This window comes from Haliaeetus albicilla, chromosome 23, assembly GCF_947461875.1.
Source record: "Haliaeetus albicilla chromosome 23, bHalAlb1.1, whole genome shotgun sequence".
Classification (NCBI taxonomy): domain Eukaryota; kingdom Metazoa; phylum Chordata; class Aves; order Accipitriformes; family Accipitridae; genus Haliaeetus; species Haliaeetus albicilla.
This window is the reverse complement of record NC_091505.1, coordinates 5,131,690-5,157,279: the sequence shown is the minus strand read 5'-3', so window position 1 is coordinate 5,157,279 and position 25,590 is coordinate 5,131,690. Positions and strand designations below refer to the sequence as shown.

Here is a 25,590-nt window from a genome sequence, read left to right as displayed (position 1 = left end):
GGAGCAGCAGGCCGCACCGCGGCGCTGGGAGCCGTGCCCTTCCCGCGCCGGACCGCTCCCGCGGCTTCCCGCAGGACGGTTGCTCCCATTTCTGTCGTTCCCTGCGTTACGCGTGCGGATTTTTGCTGTTTTTGCGTGGGGGAAACGCAGGACGGAGCGCGGCGGCCGGCCGAGGAACCCGCGGCCCCTCCGTCCCCTCACACGCTCCCGCCGCTGCCCGCCCGGCAGGGGCGGGAACCGCCGGGCCCGCCCCCGTGCCCGGCCCACCAATGGGCGAGGCTATAGGACGGCCACCGCCCCGCCTAGCCCCCTCGCGTCATCGCGTCGCTCAAACCCTGACAGCCAACGGGCGGGGTGGCGCTCGGCGCTGACGTTATGACGTCCGAGCCCCGCGTCGCGGGGAAGGCCGCGCACGCACCGTCCGTTCCCCAAGATGGCGGCGGCCACCAGCAGCGAGACGGGGTGCGGCGAGGCGGCGGCGGGCGAGAAGCGCGGCCCCCTCGGCATCCCCGAGGCGGTCTTCGTGGTGAGAGGGGGGGGCCGGAGGGGGTCAGAGGGACCTGCGCTCCGGCGGCCGGGGACCGGACCCCGTGAGGCGGCACCTGCGGCGGGGCCGCGGCCTGGCGGGCGGGCGGTGCCTGAGGGAGCGCGGGCGGCGGGGCTGCTCCTCACGGGGCCGGGCCGCGCCGGGGGGCTCAGGGGGAGCCGCCGGACCCTCCCCGCCGCTCCCCCGGGCCCGGCCGGCCCCGGCCGGCCCCGCTCTGCCCGCCGAGCGTCCTGCGGTCTCGGCCCGAGGCCGCCCCGCACCTGGGGGGCGGTGGCTTCTCCTCCCTCCGGAGCGGCAGGGTCCTGCGGTGTCCCGGGGGGCGGGGGGTGCCCTGGTCCTGAGGATTTGGAGGGGGAGAGTCGCTTGGTCTGGATTCTGTCCCGGCGTTGGTCGGTATTAACGCGCTGTACAGCCGACTCCAGTCCCCGTTTTAAGCGTTGCCATCTTACTTCGGCGGCTGGCCCTCGTGCCAACGAAGAGCGTGTTATGAACGAACCCTCCCGTCATGCCTATGTATGTCCTACCGACTAAGACGTGGTTCCTTGCGGCGGTTGCTCCTGCACGGAGCACGACGTTGCCGCTTCTGTTTCGTCTCCGATAATGCCGTGCCGCGCTCCTAGCACCTTTCCCGGCGTCTTCCTCTCGTAGTCTAGTTCTTGATCGTTGAGCAGGACCGCTCTTCGGAAGCGACCGCGGTGTCCAGCTAGGTTTCCCAGCTTCTCGAAAACCAACAAACGTGTGTCTTTCAGAAAACAGGCTGAACTTGTTTATCCGACTTTAAAAAGTGATTTACCGAGCATTTAATAATTCTGTTGACCGGTTGGAAAAAAGAATTCATTGACTTACGTGGTGACGTAATGCCAGAATTATCTGTTGTTCGCTTTCTGCTGTAAGCTAGCTCTTGGTGTGCTGTCTTGATTGCTACTTTATTTTGTTTGATCAATAAGTATTGATCAGACTGGCTATACCTGGCTGCCTTGGTGTCATCTTGGAACATCAGCTGTTTGCCTTGAATGCTTTGCTTATTGTGCTGCTTTATTACTGAGATTTTCTTGGACTTTGAAAATCTATATCTCTCAGATCTGTCTTGATACCTTTACCAGAGCTGTTTGGACCGATCAGGTATGACTGCTCTTCTAGAAATAAATGGGTTTGACTTGCATTTTTGTATTTCTAGGTGTAGTACTTGTATTACCTATGTGTCTTGCTAGGGCATAGGTCCTGAATGAACAGGTACAGTACACTTGCTTTCAGTGCATCCAGATCCTACTTTTTCTTTAAGTTTCTTTAACAGTTACTGAGGTCTGGCAGATCTTACTGGTATGTAAAACCATTGCTGCCTGCAGCTAACTTCCTTCCACCCCCTTATGGGAGACTGATGTAGATCGAGCGAAAGGAAAGGGCTGTGGCTTCAGCTGCCCTACGAGACCTCGATCATCGTGACAGAGGAGAACTTGCACTGGCTCCACAGTGGAGGTGGCCACCCTGGCAAGGAACAGGAGATAACCAGCCTCGGCAAACACTTTGAGGGTGTCTGTCACATCCCTCGTTTTCATGATGGTAGCTGTCGATGCAGTTCATGTTTGGTTCCATATTGTTCTCTTTCAATACTTGTGTCCGAAGTATCTCACGTGGTCTACCATTCGACCTGGGAGAGTTCTGGGGGTTGTGGCTTAGTTCTGTGCTTCTGTTCAGTTTTTCATAACCTTATATCTGGATCTAAAACCCATTGAAGTTCCCTAATTCTCAGTGTTGAGAGGTGCTCCAATCAAATACAGCTGTCTCTGCAGAAGAGATCCTCGATGATGATCTTGGAGTAATTAGAGGTGGATGTTAAGATGGACTTTTTATTCAAAATAAGCATATGCTAGGAAGTTTTTAATGGTATTCTGCTCCACAAAGTGAAAATACTAGTGTCTTGAGGCTGGTTTTTATTACAGGTTTTTTTCTTCAGAAAATAGGTTTCTGTTTCAAAAACATTGTATACTATCGTGATGATAAAGAATTCCTGGTCACTTGCTTGACAATTCCCCCCACTGCATGCTATATGGGCAGTCTTACTGTGAATCTTGTCTTCAGAGATGTTTTCTCTAAGCGTCTTGATTCAGTAGAAGCTCTTCAAACACTTATGGCAGATACCTTTTCTTAGGCATTGATCTGTGGATTCTTGTGCCTCTTCAGATTTCAAGTGACATTAAGCACTAACTCAAGGTTTTACTGGAGTTTAAAATCCACTCCAGATAGAACTTTCAACTCTGTTTTCTTTTGAGCTGTTGTCCAGATGTTTCCAAATAAAATGCCTTCCTTATTCTGCCTTCCTTAGCCTGTGTGTGAGTGGGAGGACAGGGGATGCAAATCTGAAAACATGTCTCTTGTCATGTTCTCTGTGTATGCCCATAGGTGATGACAGCTCTCGGCAGAAGCTGAATGAGTGCCAGTGGCTCTTCATTTGGGTCACCACTCAAAAGATAAACATAAGGCCACATGGGGAATGTGCTATCCTGCTGTATTTCAGGGCTTTTACAGAGTGGTCGTGTGGCTTGGCTTGAAGTTTGCTAAGACTGTGTTACCTTTATGGTATACAACAGTGGTGTTTTGCCAGTGAGTTTTCTTAGGTCCTTGCAGAACCTGTAAGGTAGTTCTGCAGTTGAGACGCTGTGTGACACACCGTGAAGCAGGGATCCTAATAGCATTGACACCCAGCTCTGCTACAAAGCTGTTCTGTTCAAGCTCAAAGTAGTGACCGTGTCTCAGCCTTGCAGTTGGGTAAGATGGGCCAAAAGCCCAACCAGCGGGACTTGGAAGTTTCAGCTGGAAAACCTGGGTGGTAAATCTCAGCCTGCCTTGGACTGGGGCATTGTGGTGGGTTGACCCTGGCTGAACACCAGGTGCCCACTAAAGCCGCTCTATCACTCCCCCCTCCTCAGCTGGTCGGGGGAGAGAAAAAATATAACAACGGGCTCGTGGGTCGAGATAAGAACAGGAGAGATCACTCACCATCACAGGCAAAACAGACTCAGCTTGGGGAAAATTAACTCAATTTATTACCAATCAACCAGAGTAGGGTAATGAGAAATGAAACCAAATCTCAAAACACCTTCCCTCCACCCCTCCCTTCTTCCTGGCCATAACTTCACTCCTGGATTCTCTACCAACCCCCACAGCGGTGCAGGGGGATGGGGAACGGTGTTTACGGTCAGTTTATGACACGTTATTTCTGCTGCTTCATCCTCCTCAGGGGCAGGACTCATCACACTGTTCCCCTGCTCCAGCGTGGGGTCCCTCCCATGGGAGACAGTCCTCCACAAACTTCTCCAACGCGGGTCCTTCCCACGGACTGCAGTTCTTCACGAACTGCTCCAGCATGGGTCCTTTCCGTGGCATGCAGTCCTTCAGGAGCACACTGCTCCAGCATGGGTCCCCCACAGGGTCACAAGTCCTGCCAGAAAACCTGCTCCGTGGGCTCCTCTCTCCACAGATCCGCAGGTCCTGCCAGGAGCCTGCTCCAGCGCGGCCTTCCCACGGGGTCACAGCCTCCTTCAGGCACCCACCTGCTCCGGCTTGGGGTCCTCCCCGGGCTGCAGATGGAGATCTGCTCCACCGTGGACCTCCCTGGGCTGCAGGGGGACAGCCTGCCTCACCGTGGTCTTCCCCATGGGCTGCAGGGGAATCTCTGCTCCGGCGCCTGGAGCATCTCCTCCCCTTCCTTCTTCACTGACCTTGGTGTCTGCAGGGTTGTTTCTCTTACATGTTCTCACTCTCTCTCCGGCTGCCGTTTCTGTGTCCCAGCAACTTTTTCCCCTTCTTAAATGTGTTATCACAGAGGTGCTACCACTATCGCTGATGGGCTCAGCCTTGGCTGGCAGTGGGTCCGTCTGAGAGCCGGCTGGCATTGGCTCTGTTGGACACAGGGAAAGCTCCCAGCAGCTCCTCACAGAAGCCACCCCTGTAACCACCCCACACACACACACTACCAAAAATCTTGCTACACAAAGCCAATACAGGCATTATGTAGTGGGAGGAGATCACTAGTATACAGGGGGCCTGGATTCACTTCTCAGCATCTTCGTTTCAGGAGGACTTGGGTTCTGTCTTGTCTGTCTGTACAAACAGCCATCAGCTGAGGCAGAGGTGGGCTACCAAGCAGTGTGGGGGTGATTTGTTGCCCACCTGCTTTTTCTTTCTGTCTTGGGTGATTTATATGAGCAGAATAGCTTCCACAAGAGGGAGTTTCATTTCGGAACATCCTTGGGCCTCACTTCTACAACGCTTGCGTGAATCTAATCCTTGTTTGTTTTGGTTAAAGCTTCTCTACAGGCTTCATCAGGAGGCAGGAATGCGTCTCATTCTGTTGTCGGTGAGGTAGCTTAAGGCGCTCCTCAGACAGGTAGTCTGAAATGCGGTCTCTTGAGTTCTGTTGTACCACCTAGATCATGCCGCCTGCTGAAGTCTCTTGTGGCGTTCATGTTTCTACTGCAGATTTCCTTAATGATAAGGAAGGTGGGTCACTTCTTACCAGGTTCAGTAATTTCATAGTAAGTTTCTTTAGCCAAGAGAGCTTAGGAGTCATAATGAGGGGAACTAGCTATACATCTGATATTACTTGAGTAATGCATTATAGTCTTTTTCTGATGTGAAACTACTGGAATGGAAACACCTAGTTAAAAAGAAGAAGCGGAAGAGGCCTATGGTAGGCTTCCGTCAGATTTTACAGAGCCATATAGACAAATAAGGACAGAATTACTGCAGTGAAGGAGTGTGGTCATCTTGAATTACACATAGGTAAATGCTGTCAAGGTCAGAAACGCGTGGTTGATCTCTGGCCCGGCGTGCCTTTCAGGAGGCTGAGAACATTGCCCACAGGCAGCTGAACTGCTTGCTGGGAGTCTGAAGGAGGCACTTGCAGAGGTCAGCGTCCTCGCCTGCTCAGGCCTGTCTTCTCTGGCTACTTTTCCAGTTGATGGTAGGACTGGCTGGAATTGTTCTCTGGAGGTTTCCGTGGCTTCCTGCTGACTATAGAAGGAGCTTTTGAAGACAAGCTGTTTACTACCATAAAGCCTGCCTGAGCAGATTCCACAGTTTCCCCCGCTTGCCTCTTTCTTTGCCACAACATGCTTGATTGGGCCATGATTCTTTTCCATCATCAGTCTTATCCTAAATAGTTGGGAATCTGATTAGCCGCAGAGAAGCATTATCCCTGCTTTACAGATAGGAAACCAAAGTTTAGCCATGCTCTGAGGATATCCGCCCCTGTTAGGTGTCATTTGACGTTGGCCAGGACTGAAAGCACCACTAACAAGGTACTAGCAAATACGGTTACGAAATAATCCTTGCACCTATTCTGTCGTTCCCTACCAAAAAAAGGGGGGAGGGGGAAGTGAGAAGGTGACTAACTAAGAAAGGAAACAAAATTATTTTGTACTTCAGAAAAAAAAAGTTGCTTGTTTACATATAAAAACCCCTCTAGACTTAGCTGCAATAAGATGATAGCATGACTGTATCTAGGATTTTTGTAAAACTTTTCTAACATTGAGGGTTTCTTTCTCCCCTTAAAGGAAGATGTAGATTCTTTTATGAAACAGCCTGGAAATGAGACAGCAGATGTAGTTCTTAAGAAGTTGGATGAGCAGTATCAGAAGTATAAATTTTTGGAACTTAATCTTGCTCAAAAGAAAAGGAGGTAAGTCATAATTTTTGCAGAATTGGGAAATGTTTAGCACAGTTCTATCTTTTTTTTATTTTTTTTTTAAACGAGTCTAGTTTTTTTTAAATATCCCAAGAAGTAAAAAGTTGATGTTAGGAGAGCTAGCATTTGCAGTACTTTCAGAAAAGCTCAGCTTTTTGTCTTTTTTTCTTCCTGAGAATTACATGCAAAAGAATTTACAGTATTGCTGAATTGGCCCTTAGCCTTTAAGGCCAAAAAGTACTGCTATAGTCTCTTAATTTTGTCAGCCTAATGTAAATAAGAATATGTTTTTATCAAATGACTACTGTATCAAGCCTGTAACTTTTGGTTTAGTAATATCCTCTCTCTTCAGTAGCTTCAGTCTGGATCTGAAGCTAGGCAAGAAGCACATTTTTAAAAGCTAAAATCAAAGCTCCAAGTAATGTTTTATTTAGATTAAGCATCTTTCATGGACAAATATCCCCCATGATGTCCACCTGGAGGCCTGCTCTGGCAGTCACTGCTGTCTGAGCCTGCTGGCTGCAGAGGAGGAGCAGCCTGGAGGCTGGTGGGGATCCCAGCGTCTCTGCTAGGCTGCTGCAGGGGCTGTCGAGGAGGGGGACGCCCTCAACTCTGGAGAGAGCTTTTGTTTTAACAGTCTTGCAGCTCTAGCTGTTTGTTAGATTAGTTTGTGGAGCTTAGAAGCAACACGCCTGTTTTGTTTTACCTACAGTGTTTTTTATCTGTATTTCTTCTGAGGTTTCCCTCTCCTCTGGGGAGATCAGAAATATGCAAAAAAAAAATACCATTTTAGCAAACAGGTATCTGTTACTGTTAATATGTGTTTGTTCCAGTTTGAAAGCTGTATGTATTGTTCTGCTTCAGAAAACTAATGAGCCTCAGTATGGTAAGAGGCAGGTGAAGCTGTAGCTGAGATGCCTTTACTTGCCGTATCTTTCAAATCTGCATTTGTAAGCCTGGAAAGCTGTTAAGAGTTTCAAGTTTTAAAATAGAGGTTGGATTGTATAATAAAACTGATCACTTGTTTAGGAAACTTTGTGTCTCTATAAAATAATAAATTATGACTGTTGTTAATTCACAGGCTAAAAAGTCAGATTCCTGAAATTAAACAGACATTAGAAATTTTAAAACACATGCAGAAGAAAAAGGTAAACTATTTTGAATATCTAATGAGTATGAGAAAAGCTAACTACCTTTCCACCCTGACAGAACACATTGCAAGAAATGTTTTGGAGAGCACACTTAATATGCCTTTATAAATAACAGAATTGTTTTTAAAGGTATGTAGTACTTTTTGAAAGCTAGTTCAAAAAAAGTTAATGTTTGTAATGCAAACTTCACTTTTAATAGTGTAAAGATTGCAGCTAAGCTTTGACTTCATCTCTATTCTTTATAGAGATTTCTATATTGTTTTTAAATACATGTTTTTAAAATGCTTTATTACTGGAGCTCTAACTTTAATGTTGAAGTAAAATTACATAGAGTTCCACTGAAGTTAATACTGTATCAATGGCAAAAAGCAGAAAAGTGTGCTCTTTATTGTAAGTTTTATGTCTTTGACATAAGTTTCCAGTGAAAATAGCAATTTTAAGTTTTATCATTTGTCTTAAGGATTCCACAAATCCAATGGAAACCAGATTTTTATTGGCAGATAATCTCTACTGCAAAGCTTCAGTTCCTCCTACAGATAAAGTTTGTTTGTGGTTGGGGGTAAGTAAAACAGAACTTTCTCTGAAACTGTTTAAATAACTTCTAAAAGGCTTATAAAAGACAGTGTTCATCACTGTCTCATCTGTACTTCTAGTGGCTGTGGGCATAATTCTGTTCATGTGTGCATAGTGGAGCTGTGTCCTGTCAGCAGGGCAAACCTAACATGACAATTTCAGTGCGTTAGCGAAGGTTCCATGTTCAATTTTACTTGGTGCCTGAACAGTAAGGTTTCAGAGAATTGTAATTTTGCTGCACTGTTCTTTCCAAAAAGCGTATTCCTGAATGTTTTCCTTACCACTTCTATCACTTTGTGGTTCAAGTTACCATCATCCAGCATTGCCTGGGATGGGAATGTGCCCAGCAAAATAACGTAGTTTGGCAAGTAGCTTCCCATCTTCGCTACTTTATTTTTATTTAGCATCTTGCTGTCCCTTTTCATGCACGTTTTTAGGGAAAGATGGGATTTCTGTTACTCACAGGTACCTGCCAGCATTTAGAGTGGAGTTTGTGCTAAAGACTGGTGGGATCAGACCTCAAAATGCAGATTTCTAAGTACTGAAGCGAGATCAGGTTGGGATATTTTGTATTCAGAGGCTTCCTTGTATGTGGAGATAACCTTCTAATGTTTAATTTGAGACTTCTAAATCCCAGGTGTTCCCAAATCCCTGTGCTGGCTGCGAAACAAAACCACTTGGTTAGGACAGAACCATTGTTGACACGTGCAGCATCTGGACTGACTGGGCAGTTACTCCCAACCTCTCCCACTTTTTTTCTATCACAGAAAGAGAAGATTTGTCTGATACCTGTTGCTTTTAGGAGACTATCTTCAAAATTCACAAACATTCATGGAACATCAGGGGTTTATTTTGTAACAGAATATCAGAGAAAGTTCATCCTTTTGAAGGTTCATACAGAAAAGCTACAATGAAATGCCACAAGCAGTTTATTATATTTAGGTGTTCTTGGCCTTCTGCCTTTACCCTCCTTGTTGCTTACAGTCTGCATGTTGGGCTATGCATATTACTATTGTTGGGGAAACTATATCTTCCAGTTATTTTAAAAGAAGAACGGTTTATCTCGCTCTTGCAGCTCTGTGTAGCATTCCCTGGGATCGTGTCTAATTAGTAGTGTGTGGCTCTGCTCAGTGCACAGTTCTTGAATGGGACAAAGCTTCATTGGTGCATCTTCACTTGATACTGCTCTTTTATCTCTTCATGTGGTAGCTTCTTACTGAAATAAAGATTTGTAGATTAAAAACCACCATGGTATAGGATAGGACTTGTATACATGTTATATCTTTAAATACCTGTAATACTTCTTGTTGATGACCAGTGCCATTAGGCTGTTTGTCAGTGTTCCACACAGAGATCCTAAAGGTAATCTTGAATGCAACAAAAATTGTTTATAGAGTTGTGTGGCACCTAACAGGTGCTGCCAAGAAATGTGAAGTCTCCTGCCGTTCAAATATGGTGAAGACGAGATGCTGGTACCTGAAAGGCTGAATGCAGTCCACAGGGAGGGAAATCCCTCGTTGCTTAGCTATAGGAATAGAACTTTTTTTAAGTCACTAGAGTGATTTATTACTGAGTTACTGAAGTGGTGGAGGCCTCAAGTGGATTCTGGCATTGCTCATCCTGAATCTTGTTGTCTTGGCCTGTCAGGACAGCCTTTTGTTAATGTGATAAGTTATAAACAGCAGCCTGAAATAAGCCTGCTATGGCTTATTCCTTACAATACAAGAGTAAAAGCTTTATCCATCCTTCTTTTTTCAGGCCAATGTGATGCTTGAATATGATATTGATGAAGCTCAGGCTCTGTTAGAGAAGAATTTGTCAACAGCCACAAGAAACCTTGATCTTCTAGAGGAAGACCTGGATTTTCTTAGAGATCAGTTCACCACTACAGAAGTCAGTATCCTTTTTTTTTATTTGTGGGGGAAGAGGTGTCTGTGAAAGCTAACGTAGAGGTAATTACCAATTCCTGACATGTTTTTATATTAGACTGGCTGCCCTTAAAATTCTGTAGCACTCCAGGAACTTAACCTTTTCTAGCAGTGAAATGGGATACTGTGTTTCCAGTGCTGAGCTGAGGGTTGGCATGTTAGATATAGCAAAGCTTGTGTTTGCGATTGGGTCCCCCTGAAACCTACCGCAGTGGTTGCAAACCGAGGCTGGGAGTGAGTTGGAAGTGTGGGTCGGTGGTCTGGATTGATGGCCAGGTGGCCATTTCAAAGCAAAGTGACTCTTCCTTCCTCTCTAGAGCGTGTGAATATTGTTCTTCGGGCTATTGGTAATCATACCCAATTCAGCTGCCATTGCAATGTTCTCCAAGCAGCACAAGCCCTGCTGCAGCAAGCTTGGTGCTAGCTTAGGCGTTGCTTAACTTTTATTTTACTACTTTATACTATCATGAACCACCTCCAGGGGTGTGGGGTTTGGGGTTTTTTTTAATACTTTCTACTTAAAAACTATTTTAATGATGAGGGTAGCCGTCAACTGAAGCATTAGATTTAGTAAATGAAGGAATAACTACTTGTTTTTTCAAGTTGATACTTAAGCTATCTTAGTGCTGCAGGAAGTTACGGATGCCTGAAATAGGCAAATAACAGCTGATATGGGCAGGTTGACTGAAATCAGCAAAGAGTAGCTGTAAGTAAAAGCGTGTTTCTCTGTAATATCTTTTTGGAGGTTTTTAAGTAAATGGTATAAATGCTGCAGTTATTAACAGTTACTAGTATGCTTGTGTGTTAGGGCTTTGCACCAAGTCAGCTCTTTCATTAAGTGGTTTCTATATTGACTGCTACAAGTAAATGAAGTGTGGCCAACTGTATAACCTGCTTTTCCCTTTTTTTTTTTCCTTAATGAATGAGCTATTTTCTTAACTCTGCACCCTCAGATATGGCTAGAGTTTATAATTGGGATGTAAAGAGAAGAAACAAGCAAGACCCTTCCAAAAACAAAGCATAGTTTTGCCAATTTTAAACGTGGTTTCAATTTCCAAATATTTTTTATTTAAACACCCCCCAAGTTCATTCTTAAGGGACTGAGTTACTTTAAGCATTTCAGTAAATGGTAAAATATATAAAAACTAATGGTGAGCACCATTTTATTTATTTGTAAACTCGAAATTTGGTTTCATGCATGCTTCATGAAATGAATTACTTGAAAAGGCACCACACAGTCCAGCAAAGGACATAGTATTTTGATCAGACCAGTCTGTCATAAATAAATTTCTACCTGAAAGCTTGTCTGAAAAGTCAAGGGGCGTGTATGATATGGAGTCTGACATTTTAGCAGGTTTAGGTAAAGCAGGGGTTTACTTTTTCGTCTGTGTACGGCTGATGAAGTTAAAGTCAGCTTGGGCTGGGAAGACATGCAGCTGTAATGTTCTAGGAAGCAGAAAGAATACAGTGAAGTCTTGGATTTTGTTTCAGTCAGTTAATTGGCAGCATCAACCTGCAAGCATTCCTGGATATCCGCTTTGGATAAACTTGTTTTTAATAGCTACTGGTTAGTTAACTGCCTGTTACTGAACTCTCAGCACTTTACATACAGCAGTTTGCGACTTGTCTTCAGAGAAGAGTGGTAAATGGAGTAAACAGCACAAGCTATGTCAAGACTACAGGTGATCTCACCCCGTTCTTTTTCATACATGTGCACATGTTGCTTATTTTTGCAAATGCGTTGAACAAGGACACCAAAATGCTGATAGCCTGTAAACAAGAAACCCCCTATTTACGATCCCTTAGACAAGATGTCCAGTTCAAATGTCTTAACACTCTCAGCCTCCCACATGGTGAAACCTGTATTAGATAAGGATGGTTTACTGAAGCATGACTTCTGGTGTTAACAGTTGGAATATTTTTTTGGTTCTTACGAAGCCTTGAAAGATTGTTGCCTTTTACCTCTGCAGTTTCTTTCTAAAATGAAATGCTCGGTGGTGATGTCAGTAGCTAATATTCACATTCTGTGACTGAGAATACAGGTTTCGCTGCAAAATAAATGCAAATGTTAACTGTTTGATCTTCATGTAAGAAACAATATACCTGTAAATTTTTTGTACTTTTATTTCATGATATTAAAATAGTAAAACTAAACAGTTGTGGCAAACACCTGTTTTTGTGCATCTTTCTTTGTGTGAGAAAGTCATGAATCTGATGTGTGATCTCTTATAATGTTTCCCTCCTTTAGTTGGGGGCAGGAGGGTGAAAAAACTCAGCTGAAGCAGCAGACATGAAAAGAGTAGCTGCTGAATACTGCCTTCAGTGAAATGGGGAGTGCGAGTCAGTGCATCTGAATTTGTGAATACGAGCAAGTGATTTGACAGCACTGTGGCTGTAGAAGAGTTAAGAGCTGCAGGGATAGGCATAAAAAAGGTAAATCCTTACCACAGGTCACAAGTAAGTACCTGGGCTTGGCTCATCCGTACCTTTCCTGCAGGGCAATACAGTTTGTTCCAGTATCTTTGGCTGTAGCAGAGAGACATTTAGATCTAATGTATTATTTGACTAACAGGTATCTGCCCACTGCCATGCTGGGCTGCACGTGGGGCTGCGCAGGCTGCAGGCTGGTGCTCTCCCTTTCTAAGAGCATCAGCAATAACAGGAAAGGCAGCTGCAAACACGTCCTGATTTCTCTTGCAATTTTCTCTTCAATTTGGATTAATGAGATCCCAACAGGCTAAAGCGTGCTCCCCTCCCACCCACCCCCCCCGGCTGGTCTGAAGGCAGCAATTGCCTGCTTTTGTTGTGCACAATGAAATGACAAGTTAAGCATTTCTGCACGAGCAAAATAAGTACTGTGTGCAACTGCCAGTGACCCAGCGCTGGGTATCAGGGGGTGGGGATGGGGGGGACAGCATTAGAGCTGGAATTGCTCGGTAGGTTCAAAAGGTATCTGGCTTGGGAGGGGGATGGGAGATGGCTGTGGCCATCATAACTCTTGTTTTGGGTGGGTAAGTGGTTTGTTTGATCCGAAGTAAATAAATAAACCAAAATGAAACTCACAGACAAGAGGTCCAGCTTCCCTGTGAGTGATCCTTGTCCAGTATTGCTCTGTCCTTTTGCTGTTAGGTCTTTGGTACGCTGAGTAAGAACTGAAGGTCAGTTTGCAGAAGCTGTTTTACGCTACTGTGACACTAGTCCTGCCTGCTGCTGAGAAAGGCCTCCTGGAGGGGCTGGCTGAGGCTGATTTTGGCTGCTCCTGCGGGGAGCAGGGGTTTTGTTTTGGGGTTTTGTGTTTTGTTTTAGAATGGCCACTGTTTCTATAGTTGCACTGTTTTCTCTCAGCAAGGTAGTTGGCTGGTTCTGAAGATCTAAGCAGTGGGCCACTTCAGAGAAAAATGTATAGCGGATGCTGTTGCAAAGAGTGCCTGTTTATTGTTGACCCGAGTCCATGTTAGACTTTCAGTTAGGGCTGCAGTATGGAAGTGGTACAGGTAGTAGATGGCTTACTGATAAAGAATGGGGAGGGGGAAAGAAAAAAAAAAAAACCACCAAAGTTTCTTTACAAGTTTTGAATTTCACATTATCACATGGTAACCATTTTGCTAAATACAAGCATATTTTCAGTCACATACAGACAGCTAAATACAGCATTATTTTCACATTTCGTTACAGTGCATAACAGAAAGCGAGGAAAGTGTATAGTATGCTTTTATTCTGGAGGTTCTGAGCAATTTCAATCTAACATGCAGATTGTTTTTTAACATGTGGTAGAGACCACAGAAAAGTTAGCTTTTTTTTTTTCTTTTTGTCCTAGAGTAAAAGAGCTCCTGACCTTTATCCTGTGAAAGGTATCACCTTCTGATTTCTCTAAGTCCCTCTTGCACTAGAAGTCAAAGCATTAAAACCAGTTGTTAGAAAAGAATTCTTAGCATGTCCTATAAGTTTTCATCTTAGAAAAAACATTCCAAATTTTATACAGATGAATCTACATTTCCTATATTTTAATAAGCTCTCTAGAAAATGCAAGGAATTAGAAAAAGATGTAGATAATGATTTCTCTATCATTTAATATAACCATTTATTACCTCTAAGTAGTTAAGACCGCGTACATTTTCTTCTGTACTGTTCCTCTTTAGAATTACAACACTTGTATTTTTAAATGGAAGATTTTCTCTGACGGCCTGAATGCACTTACTGAATTAGGCTTTCTGGAATTTCTCTCTGGGAGCAGTAAAGGGGAATGTCCAAACCCCATTAAATAAATACTGGCTGTCTCATGAAAAGTGACCTTTCCCCTGCTGGCCAGGCTCCTGCACAGAGAATGATAGAATTTACTATTGCTAAAATGCCATTTCATCCAACTTCTGACTGCCATTAATGTAGCGCTCCAGCTCTGCCCTTGAGGACAGCCACTACCCTCAGCTAGGCAACCCAGGAGGCACCTCGTGAACAGCTGGACCCTGAAAGACCAAAGCGGTTGCTTGGTGGACTTTCCATTCAGGGAATGAAGAAACTGACCCTTTCGTACTTGTTTGTCCTTGCCCTCATGAAAATACGACTAACAGACCTGGTCTGAGCAAACCTTGCGCTCTCCACTGGTGTCAGCCCATGAGAGCCCATAGCAGCCAAAGCTCCTGTGGCGCTCTGCATCAATCTTCTCCAGCTTTGCTTACCTAGAAAGATTTCGTAAAGGGATTTTTTTTTTTTTAATTTTATTTTTCTTAATCTTCAGGGCACTCAACCACAACTGAATCTGCTTGGAATTCACTGGGCTTTAGCACAGGGTTTTTGATACGTTTATAGCCTATTCAAGAGCAACTGGGGTTAGCAGTGACAAGCTTACTGAAAGGTGCTAAACCATTACCACCCCTCTTTTCCTCTAATTTGCTACCAGTGCCCTCCCAGCAGGTGCAACACTGCTGCTCCCTGGCAGAGCCCAGGAACTGAAATTGTTCCTAGAACACTGAAAATAAAAACGTTATTAATTTTCAGGGATTTGGTTGTTAGGTTGGGTTTGTTGGGGGTTTTGTTACAGCTTTAATATGGAAACCACAGGGTTTTTTCTTCATACAGACCTGCCCATGTGCTGCAAACTGTGAGAACAAGTTCAAAGGGAGAAATAGTCTGAACTCAACAGCAATCAAGAAGACCCACACTTTTATAGATGGGGTAGCTTAAAAAGCTGTAACAAGAATTTTATTCTTCTCTACTTAGAGGCCTAAAAATCAAACACTATATGCTTCCTGTGGTTTTTACCTAACCCCTCCCTCCTGCCCATTAGCAGTTTGGTATATAAAGCTTGCAAACTTGAGTTAAAAAAAAAGTCACTATAGTTTTGTTTGTTTGCTTTTAATAGGCTGAACTTCCCTAGTTTGCTACAGGAGCACAGTTACCGTGCTGCACTTCAAAAGCTTAAGTTAAAACTTTGCAGAAGCAAAGCTTTTAAGTGGTGAATGGCATTCCTAGAAAACATCCACCTACATACAGCTTTTGTGACACGACTACCATCCCATGATGACCAACCTGAGATGGATCCTCTTTTGTCAAATTAAAATATGGAGGAAAACAAATTTTATTCTTGAGCTTGTCTTGTGGCTTCCCTTTCCACCTGCTCAGACACTTCTGTTGTGTGCTCCTCCTTCCCAATGCTAGTTCTTTTCTTCCACAGACGCCAAGAAAGAAAATGACACTTTTAACAGCAGGAAGTACTGATGGAAGCTGTTGCTTTCCATGCTATTTAACTTCTTTAAAAGCAAATCTCACCATTTAGGATGTCTGATGCACCTGAGTTAAGCTTTTCAAGTTTTTTTTTATTTTGTTGGGTTCCTTCCTGCCCCTGCTTCCATTCCTCCTTGTGACCTGGCTGGTAAGACACCCAAAAGGTCAGCACAGTGCTGTTAGCAAGACAGAAATGGTGGTGTGTCCCACCTGGCTGCAACACCCCAGCCTTAAGATATAACATATGAGGACATGGTTCTCTCTTTATGCTCTTGAGCACTTAATTCTATTGGAAAGCCCTGAACTCAGGGTACTTTCAGAGTACTCACCTAGGCAGTAAATGTGTAAAAATGCATTGAATAATTACAACGGGAGCCGGAGTTGCCACTTAGAATCCCAGTTCAGCACAGCAAGAAACAGCACTATTGGGGGGGGAATAATTTAAATTTTAATTATCAACCAAATAACTACTGTTTTCCTCTTTAAATCCCACAGAATATTCTTTGCTATCGAACTAGGTTCAAGAACATAAGAAAGAAAATTCAGAAGTGTGCATACCATGTCAGTAAACTTTTCCTGTGGAGCTGGCCTTACGAGGAAACGGTATCTGTGCTGCCTTTACACCTTCCTGGTAATAAACAGCTGACACAAGTGAAGATGTCCTCTTTCTTTCTCTCTCTCTGCCTATTTGTCATACTACTAAAGTACCCATACTGTGGCTTCAATACCCAGCATGGAGCTATGGATTTACTTAAAAGAGGACATGTACAGTACCCTGGCATGTGCCAGCCCATTCAGCTCTCTGTATACTCTCTTCTGTCTCGTGCAGCCCCTCATCTCTGCTTCCTGTCTCCTTACAACATCTACATGCACCCTCACTCACTCTCCTTTAGATTTGCAGCCCCCAGTTCTGAAAGGTTATTTGGAACAGAACATTTCTTTCTGGGGTCTGTTCTGGTGTCCAAAACAACGTGGGAGGCTGTTCACAACAGGAGTGTTGCTCTCCCTTCTGTCACACTGAGTTCACTTAGTAAAGTACGTTTGGTTAGTAGAGTTCATCACCACTTGCCTCACTAGAAGAGCTCAGCACAAGCATCGCCTATCTGATTTCACCACTTCTTCTGAAGAGTGCACTACGTTTGGGACAAACCCGCTCTTTACCCCTTCCCATCCCTCCTGGATTGAAATTTCCCCCCTTTTAACAAGCTCGTATATATCTCGAGTCAGATCAGTGAAAGCCTTCTCCACGTTAATGGCATCCCGAGCTGAGGTCTCAATGTACTTCATACCATACGCAGCAGCCAGTTTCTCAGCCTCGTGCCTGGTGACTTGCCGCTGTGTGTCAAGGTCACACTTGTGACCTACCAAAACAAAGACGATCTGGTATGGCTGGACGTGCACCTTGGTCTCCTCTAGCCACTCGTGGACGTTCTGGAAGGACCTGCGGTTTGTAATGTCAAAGAGGAGGAGTCCGCCAACCGAGTTCCTGTAGTAGGCTCTGGTGATGGACCTGGAAATGAATGAGCCACAACAAAAGTATAAGTTATAGCTGTTTGGGAAGAAGGGCAGAGCGAGTTTCATGGGGGGGTTTGTTTGTTTGTTTGTGTCTTCTGATTTTATTTTTTCTTAAGCCAAATGTAGCCCTTCTGAATATATGTCTTTGTTTAAGAAAGCAGCATTACCACCACTCTGTCTACCCTGCAGAATACAGAGAATGCAGGGCAGAGGCGGCCATTCAGGCAATGTTTTGTCACTTTTAGCTTGTGCTCTGTAGAGCTTGTAATTCAAAAAGACAACTAATCTTGGCTTAAAGATTTCATCCTTGGGTAACTGCCCCACTGATTTATTACAGCTCTGTTCAAAATCCCCACCACCATTTTTGGTCTCTGTTTTCTATCATGGATTTCTGTATGCCCTTTGCAGTTAGACTAAAGAGTCCCATTCCCTGCCGTGTAAAGGTTCTCTGAATAACTTGTCTAACCCATTGGTTTAGAAGCACTGTCACAAATTAAAGGATTCATTTGAAACCAAACACCCAGTCTCTGACAGATACATAACAGGAGGGTACAGGTTTGGAAGGCAGATGGTGGGGTTGTAGCTCCCCTCCCTACACCCAGGGCCTTGGCACAGGGACTTCCACCAACCACTACACTCTTCTCCCACTACGCCACCAGTCAAAATGACGTTGCAGCTAATGCGCTAACAGGAGCAGCCGGTCTGACCTCTCGAGTAACAGCAAAATGATACAACAGCTTCCTAGGGGAATCTGCCTTACTCTCGGTCTTGTTCCTGCCAAATACTGACAACATAAAACAGTTACCAAAAAGACCCCCGAAACATGGGCTGAGAAATAGAGCACATCTTCCACAAGTCTTCCGAGCAAGGGGAGACTTCAACGCAGCCAGAAGCAGCACATGAAATCAGCTAACACAGGGCGATGGAGCAAAGCTGAGACCGTGAGGCTGAGCAGAGCTACAGTTCAATGACTGCTACACGTGGAAAAACCAAGAACCTCTAAAACTGTGGTGTTTCTGCAAAGTCATGGATTCTGTCTAAATCCAGAAGCAATGATCGATTTCAGTCCCTGAAGGAATTCACGCTCGGGCCCGAACTTTCCTTGCCAGGAAAATGTAAGCACTGCTGCATTTTTACCTTGGGACAAGTCCTTTTTGGACACACAAGGCTGTTGTTAGGTCCTGTAGTGTGTGTATCTAGCGAAACTGCCCCAAGAAAGGATGAGCTGGAGTTCTCAAGGATTGCTTTATCAACAGACACGCAATGACAGGTGAAAATCTGCACCCCAAACTGAAGAAAGCCAGAAAGGGAGGGAAAAAAGATAGTTGGCTGTGTTTGGATAATTCCTCCTCTCCTAATTATCTGGCTGAGGGACAACAGTAGCTCTGCACATTTGGCACTGAGGGAATTAGATCTGCCTTTTGCTATCTAGCCAGCTGCAAACAGATACTGGCGCTTTGAATTCACCCCCACACTGTCACAGGCATTTCTGCTTCTCCCTTGTGTTCCGTGCCATCAGTCCTGGCTCCTCCCGCCAACATCAACAATGCTCAGGTACATCTGAAAGACATGACAGGATCTAACCTGAACACTGCTTTGAGGTAAAACTAGGTGAAGGTCTCAGTGCCTTTTCTTAAAGCCTTTTCCACAGACTGTTTTCCTTTCTGACCCGCAGAAAGCAAACTATATTGCCTTCATGCTGCTCATCACTCCCCAATTCCCATCCAAGACTCCTACCTTCCCTCCTCCTGCCATGCTCATACATGCTCATGCAGAGCAGTATGGGGATTTGCACGTATTTTGGCCAAGTTTTAACATAAAGATATTGGCTCTGTCTGGGAATGCTCCCCTGCTCTGTAGCCATGGTGGGGACTCTCAAACCCGGGGTCTGCCCCTGTTTGTTCGAGTCTTTCCCTCTCAGCCAAGGGAGAGCTGCTGGCTGGAAGGAAACAGCTCTTCTGTAGGTGGTGGTACACAGTTCCAGGGAGTGAGGGCTGCACATGCTTTTGCTTTTGTTAGCGTTACACAACATCACGTTTCAGACAAGGAAATCACTGTATCTGAGCAACCAGAGATGGGCAAAACCTGCTGGATCCAGGAAGAATTGGACCTTGCTCTTCTACAGCTCCAAAGCAGCCTCAACGCTGCCCCAGGCAGCATGTTTGGGGCCTGATCTGGCAAAATAGAATGGCACGTGCTTAACTGTAATTTAAGCCTCGACTGCACAGAAATTGCTTCTAATTTATGGAGAGTGAAAGAGCTCACAACAGGGGTCAGGAAGAGCAGAAATGTAGCACAGCTGCAGACCAGAAAATGCCAGACCAGAAAAGGTGCCTTCAAAATAACTACAGTGGTTTTTTTTTCCTCACGGGGCAGCTGTTAAACTATGCAAAGCAGACCAGAATGCTCAAATCAGAGAACTCTGTGAAACAGCAGAGTTCATTCTTATGAATTTCCTTCTTAGGAAATTCCCTGTGCTATCGCAAAAAAGTTTAAGGGTTCTAGAGAGCACCTGCACCATCATGCTTCTTGCCTATGCCCACAAGCCTGAGAGGCTTCAGCTTATTCCAGTAACAGCTACACCTTGCCTTTTGCCAAGAAAAATAGCTTGCAGGAGGAGCCCAGGAGCTGCTGTCTTTATGGGGCACAATTTGTCACAGGGCTAATGGTGACTTGAAAGGGATAAACACAAAACAGACTTTTTGCCTGATTTTTTCATACTTCAGAGTGCACCATAAAGGCACCTGGGTTTGCTCACTTCCCTTTAGCTTTTCACATCGGGAATTTAAGTCTGCGCTTTGGCAAGGGCATTTCAAAGTTGCACGATGTGTTTTTTTTATGTCACTCACTGTTCCTGCCCCTTTTACACTCTTCCTGCCTTTGAATGCTGCTGCCCATCGCAGCAGTGCAGCCTGCCCTTGCGCTGAAGGTCGCCTGCTCATCGTGCTTACAACCCGAGCGCCAGGCTGGGTCAACCACTAGCACTAAGGGTAAGCAGCCTCCAGGGCCCCGAACTTCCTAATGTGCAAGAGAAAGGAAATTGAAGCCATCCAACAGCTTTTGCTCTTCACGGCAAAGGCAGAAGCAGGGGACGGCACCCAGGCATCTTTTCTACAGACCTCAGCCTGAGATCCAAAGCTGGAAGCTGATGCAACTGCAAGCTAAAGCACCTCCTCTCTCAGCAGAATAAAGCAGCAGCTCCTCACCTCGAAAGGCTGCAAGGTAGCAGAAGAAAAACCTGTCAGTGGATAAAAGGATCGACTACTGCACATCCTGGGCCAGATGCCAGCGCCACAGATGCCAAGGAAGGTGGTGAGAGGGGTAGGGGTAGAGGAGGTTTCACCTATTGAATGAAACCAAAACACTCCTCAGGCGAGTCATTACAGCACAGAAGTAGAAGCTACGTGAAGCTGCACAGAGATGGGGAGCAAGAAAAGTGCTCCCAGAGGGAGCAGGATGAAAGAGCGGACGAGGGTTAAAGATGCACGAAAAATACAAGCAAACAGGAGGCAGAGCGCTGAGGGTACACTCGCACCCCTTCCAAACGAGCGCTGTCCGAGCAGCGTGCGTCCCCAGACACCACCAGCCCCCTGTTTTGCTGGGGCCGAGCCTGATCCAACCACGACTGCTGTTTCTACCAGAGGGCTCTGTGGGAAACCCTCGGCACGGTCCCACACGCCGCCTTGATTTTTCCTCACCGAGCCTTCGTGGCTGTCGCTTTTAACCTCTCGAATTGTTTGTGCCCGTGCAGCGCTCAGCGCGACACGCTCCAGAAAGCGCCCGCCATCCCCGCACGGCCACAGCCAAGGGTTTGTCCCGGCCTTCCTCCGTCCTAGCGGAGAGCCGAGCTCTGCTGTGGCTGCAGAGAACCAAACCAAAAACCAAACCACGTATTCCGCTGCATCCAGCGAGCCCGAACGCAAGCGTGCTCATCTGTGAGCATCCTGGTTACTGCCTCTTCGCAGACGCGGGGAGCGGGCGCTCTCCCCGCCGAGCCGCATCCCCCGATGCGCGGTTCCCGGCAAACAGCCCCGAACCCCAGCGCTGCCTGCGGGCTCCGTCCCCTTCCCCAGGGGCAGCGGGGCCGCTCCTCCACCCTACCCACCCCACGGGCGGCCATTTGGGGGTGGACACGAGTCCCAGGTACACACCGCGGTTACGCTTCCCCGCCGCGTTTTGGGGGCAGCGCTGCAAAACACAAAAACCCCCAAACAAACAACCACCCCAAAGGGGGGGGGGGGGGGGGGTAAGACGCAAAAGGTGCCGTTTGACTCTTCTTTGTCTCATTCGCAAAACGGCTCAGCCGGCGGCGACCCCCCCCCCACGCAGGGCACAGGAGGAGGACGCCGGCCCCAGCCCCGCAGCTCCCGGCCCCGGCCCCGCCGGTCTCTCACCGGAACCGCTCCTGCCCGGCCGTGTCCCAGATCTGCAGCTTGATCCTTTTGCCCGGCTCGATCTCCACCAGCCTGGAGAAGAAATCCACGCCCACCGTGGGGTCGGAGATCTGGGCGAAGCGCCCTTCGGTGAAGCGGCGGATGAGGCAGGACTTGCCCACGGTGGAGTCGCCGATGACGATCAGGCGGAACTGGTAGAGCCAGATGGCCTCCATGCTGCCGCCGCCCGCCTCAGCGCCCGCCCGCCGCCGCGCCGCCCATGCCCGGCCCGCGGGCCCGGGGGCGGCCGCCGCCGCCGCTCGCCCGCAGGGGGCGCCGCGCCGCTAGGCCGGGAGCGCGGAGCCCCGGGGGTCGGCGGCGGCCCGGGCCTGGCCCCCCTGCTTCCTTCCCCCCCCCCCCCTCCACCGCCGCTAACCCGGGGCCGGCCCCGCTGTTTGCGCCGCGGCCGCTCAGGCGGGGCCCATGGCGGCCGAGCGCAGGCCCCTGCCCGGCACCCCCGCTGCCCCGTCACCGCCGGCGCATCCCCGCCGCCGAGGTTGCCGGGCGGACCGCGGGGCCCGGCGGGCGCCGGCCGCCGCCTCGGCCCCGGCACCGGGGCCCGGACGAGGGTCGCTGTCGTCGTCCCCCCCCCGCCCCACTCCCGCGGAGCCCCGCTCTTCCCGCAGCGCCGCGGCGGCCGTTGCCTGCGGCTGAAGCGCCGGAGCCGGTGCCGGGCTGCGGGATGGAGGCGCGGCCGAACGCGGGGCGCGCCGTGATGCAATGGCGGCCGCGCTCTACCGCACTGCCGGGAGGAGCCGCCACCCCCGAAACGCCGCCGCTGCGGGAGCCGGGCGGGGGCGGGGCGGGGCGGGACCGTGCGGGGCGGCGGGGGCGGCCGGGGGGGAGCCCGGCGCTGAGGGGAGCCGGGGGCTGAGGGGGACACGGGGGCTGAGGGGAACCCGGGGTTGAGGGGGGCCGGGGGCTGAGGGGGACCCGGGGCTGAGGGGGACACGGGGGCTGAGGGGGGCCGGGGGCTGAGGGGGACACGGGGGCTGAGGGGAACCCGGGGCTGAGGGGGACACGGGGGCTGAGGGGGACCCGGGGTTGAGGGGGGCCGGGGGCTGAGGGGGACCCGGGGCTGAGGGGGACACGGGGGCTGAGGGGGACCCGGGGCTGAGGGGGGCCGGGGGCTGAGGGGGACACGGGGGCTGAGGGGAACCCGGGGCTGAGGGGATTCCCGGTTCTTGCAGGGAGCCCGGGGCTGAGGGGATCTCCGGTTCCTGCAGGGAGCCGGGGGCTGAGGGGGACACAGGGCTGAGGGGATCCCCGGGGGCTGAGGGGATCTCGGGGGCTGAGTGGGACATGGGGCTTGAGGGGATCCCCGGGGGCTGAGGGGAGCCTGGAGTTGAGGGGGGCGCGGGGCTCAGGGGAGCCGGGGGCTGAGGGGATCCCCAGTGCCTGCAGGGAGCCCGGTGCTGAGGGGAGCCAGGGGCTGAGGGGATCTCCGGGGACTGAGGGGAGCCGTGCTGAGCCCAGGGCCAAGGGGAAGCTGGGGGGGGCCAGGCAGACCCCAAAGCTAAGGGGTGCAGGCCAAGGCTAACCTTTCTCAGCTCTTCCTCCGGGCGAGGGGGGTCGAGCAGGGCGCGCAACGCCTTCCCGTGTTTTAAACACAAGCTTCATTTCTGGAGAGATTCAGGCTCCTCACCGCTGCGTCTGGGGCTTTCTTCCCATCGACATCTAACGGGGGGAGCCCAAGTGCTCCTGGGATTTTGGGAGAGCATCTGCACTGCCGCCCTGGGCGCTGGGTACCTGCACCGTGCGAGCCTGGTCTGGAAAGGGACAAGGGTAATAGCAAGGTACCTTACTAACAGACTCATGAAACCCAGCATATCCACACACACACACACATACATATATGCGTGTGTGTATATATATATATGATGCGTGTACAGCTTCAAAAATGAATAGTTACGGACATTAAATAACCAGCAACTTAAATATCACAAACCTTAACAAATCCGTTTTCCCTCGCTCCGCTCCAGCAGGTTCTTGGCTCCGTAGGGCGAAGCACAGCGTTCAGGAACCCAAGCGGCAGCGAACGTGGAGCAGCATATACACAGGTACCTCGGATTCTAAGTCCCAGTTTTGAGCGGGCTGTCCCAAACAGGTAGTGCCACGCACCGCCGCAGCAGCACACGGCCGTGCTCGCGTGGCTCTGTGGGATACGGCTGAGCTCGAGCGCCTGCTTGTTCAGCACTTGCCGGAGCAGAGTTTTGATCTCTGGAAGGGAAAATGAGCTAAAACAGTGCTAAAATGTGTGTATTAAGTCAAACATTAAAAAAAAAAGATTACTATTGATGCTTTTTCTTTTTTTAAATTTATGAAAGCGTTGGTGTGTTTTTTTAAATAAAGATGGTTTCATTAAGAGCTCCTCCTGCATGATGACTGTTGAAATAAACATGTTCATAGTGGCTATTATATTCATTAGATCCTCAAACAAAGGACATTTATATAGGTATGCGATAGTTAGCCAGCTTGCACATTGGACTAGGACATTAGAGAGACCATTTCAAGTCTTGAGGAATAAACGGCAAGGAATTTTTTCAATATCTTTGAAATGTATTTATTAAAAAATAACAACCCTAAAAGATTCTATTTTAACGTGCCTCAGGACAGGAAAGAAAACAAATGAGGCAATCTGCACCGCAACAGAAAAATATTAAACCTATAAATCTGAGGTAGCAGTACATTAACCAGTGACTCATTGCCAGCGATGCTTTGTGCGGATCCATTGCACGTTGCCATATGATTTCTGCGTGTTTGACACCCATTAGTTCAAGCCCACAACAAATTGTGGGTTTTCTTAACTGTTTTCCTCTCCTCCCCATGCACTCGCACGCACAGTCGCCCCATTCCCTTTCTTCCACAGGTTTGACTGCACTCAAGCAGGCACCAGGCGCTCACTAACACACCCTGCGAGTCAACCATCAGCGGCATCCCCGGGTGGTATCTCAAGGCAGAGGTGCCGGTGGACACGTCATGGCAGCGGCCTGAGCTATGAGAGGGAGCAGCCAAAGCACCCTGACTCGCAGGGCTGTGAGGAGCCAAGGAGAGCACCAAGGGGTGGGCTGCTGCCCAGCAGATGCTGTCGTAGCTGGAGGAATTCCTGGAGAATCAGGGACCTGTTTTCCCCAGCAAATAAACCTGCAGGATCCCATAATGCAGATATTATTTTCATCTTCTCTGAGCACATGCATATAGATGAACACACGCTGCGTGACTAGGCAGTCACGATATTAATTAGCAGCAACTGAGAAGGTAGGAGAAAATGAGATCCTGGGAGAGCCTTTGTTCTGGTACCGTTTTAGAAAATGGAAAATCTGGTGTCTGAAAGAGAGAGACAGAAAGTAACCTAGATTTGATGCAAAAGCAGGTTTGTTGGCTGGGGACAGGACAGCGGGTGCTGGTGAGAAGCCGCAGGAGCGTGCGCACTGACGGCAGCGCTCCGAGCAGGCTCTGCGGGCTGTCGGCAGCCCCGGATTAGGGACAACCCTTCGGTGCTCCTTCCCGTAGGTCTGGGGGCGATTCCGGAGGAGCCCCTTTCTCCCTGCAGCTGCTAGTGCTGGGGGAGAGCTGCCTGAAAACGGCCTCGGCACGGGTGAGGGCACGGCTGAACCCATGCTGGCGCACAGGGGCCGAGCTCTTGCCTCTGCTGGCAGCGCCCGTGGGACTCCACGAGCGCGGTTGCAGGCAGCACCGCCGTACAGCCCTGCCCTGCGCACAGCCAAACGTGGGTTAAAGCCCTTCCTGAGGGCCGCCTCTGCACACCTGTGTGCGCAGCTTCTGCACAAGGCGAAAACCATCCACACATCAGCCGCTGGAGTGGGTATTTCTTACTTAGTGACTTTATTTTAAGGTGGGAAAGCTGGGGCGAGGGCTGGAGAATGACTCCCTTGCTACCATGCACTGCCTGTCGTGTCTATCCCAGACCAATTGTATTAACTTCCTTTTAGTGTTAGATGATGAAGCCCTAAGCAGATACTTGGGCTTTTGTGAGCCCAGTTCCAACCCATTTCAGCCTGGTGGGTGGCATGTG

General features: G+C 48.5%; 3 protein-coding genes and 1 long non-coding RNA gene across 7 annotated transcripts; 2 read left to right on the top strand and 2 right to left on the bottom strand.

Moving 5' to 3' along the window:
* Positions 1–367: 367 nt before the first annotated feature.
* VBP1 (VHL binding protein 1) lies at positions 368–12,052 on the top strand. Of its 2 annotated transcripts, none has more exons than XM_069810998.1 (6): positions 368–526; positions 6,103–6,227; positions 7,315–7,381; positions 7,845–7,943; positions 9,716–9,854; positions 10,839–12,052. In XM_069810998.1, exons 1-6 carry the CDS (start codon positions 434–436, stop codon positions 10,907–10,909), a joined length of 594 nt encoding a protein of 197 aa, XP_069667099.1. In that variant the 5' UTR covers positions 368–433; the 3' UTR covers positions 10,910–12,052. The 2 variants fall into 2 exon arrangements, with proteins under 2 accessions (XP_069667099.1, XP_009926951.2); XM_009928649.2 differs by lacking the exon at positions 368–526 and adding an exon at positions 4,586–5,847.
* Positions 12,053–13,297: 1,245 nt separating this feature from the next.
* On the bottom strand, positions 13,298–21,817 carry RAB39B (RAB39B, member RAS oncogene family). Of its 3 annotated transcripts, XM_069810997.1 has the most exons (4): positions 21,516–21,817; positions 16,896–17,116; positions 15,936–16,028; positions 13,298–14,561 (listed from the first exon to the last, which is right to left on the bottom strand). In XM_069810997.1, exons 1-3 carry the CDS (start codon positions 21,728–21,730, stop codon positions 15,970–15,972), a joined length of 495 nt encoding a protein of 164 aa, XP_069667098.1. In that variant the 5' UTR covers positions 21,731–21,817; the 3' UTR covers positions 13,298–14,561; positions 15,936–15,969. The 3 variants fall into 3 exon arrangements, with proteins under 3 accessions (XP_069667098.1, XP_069667097.1, XP_069667095.1); XM_069810996.1 differs by having other exon boundaries at positions 13,298–16,028; positions 21,516–21,816; XM_069810994.1 differs by having other exon boundaries at positions 13,298–17,116; positions 21,516–21,815.
* Positions 21,818–22,288: 471 nt separating this feature from the next.
* On the bottom strand, positions 22,289–22,858 carry LOC138690792 (uncharacterized). Its single transcript, XM_069811693.1, has one exon. The coding sequence runs from the start codon at positions 22,856–22,858 to the stop codon at positions 22,289–22,291; it is 570 nt and encodes a 189-aa protein (XP_069667794.1).
* A 158-nt stretch (positions 22,859–23,016) lies between these two features.
* On the top strand, positions 23,017–24,803 carry LOC138690700 (uncharacterized). Its single transcript, XR_011329459.1, has 3 exons — positions 23,017–23,350; positions 23,537–23,614; positions 24,424–24,803. It is a non-coding gene; the product is annotated as an uncharacterized lncRNA (long non-coding RNA).
* Positions 24,804–25,590: the final 787 nt, after the last annotated feature.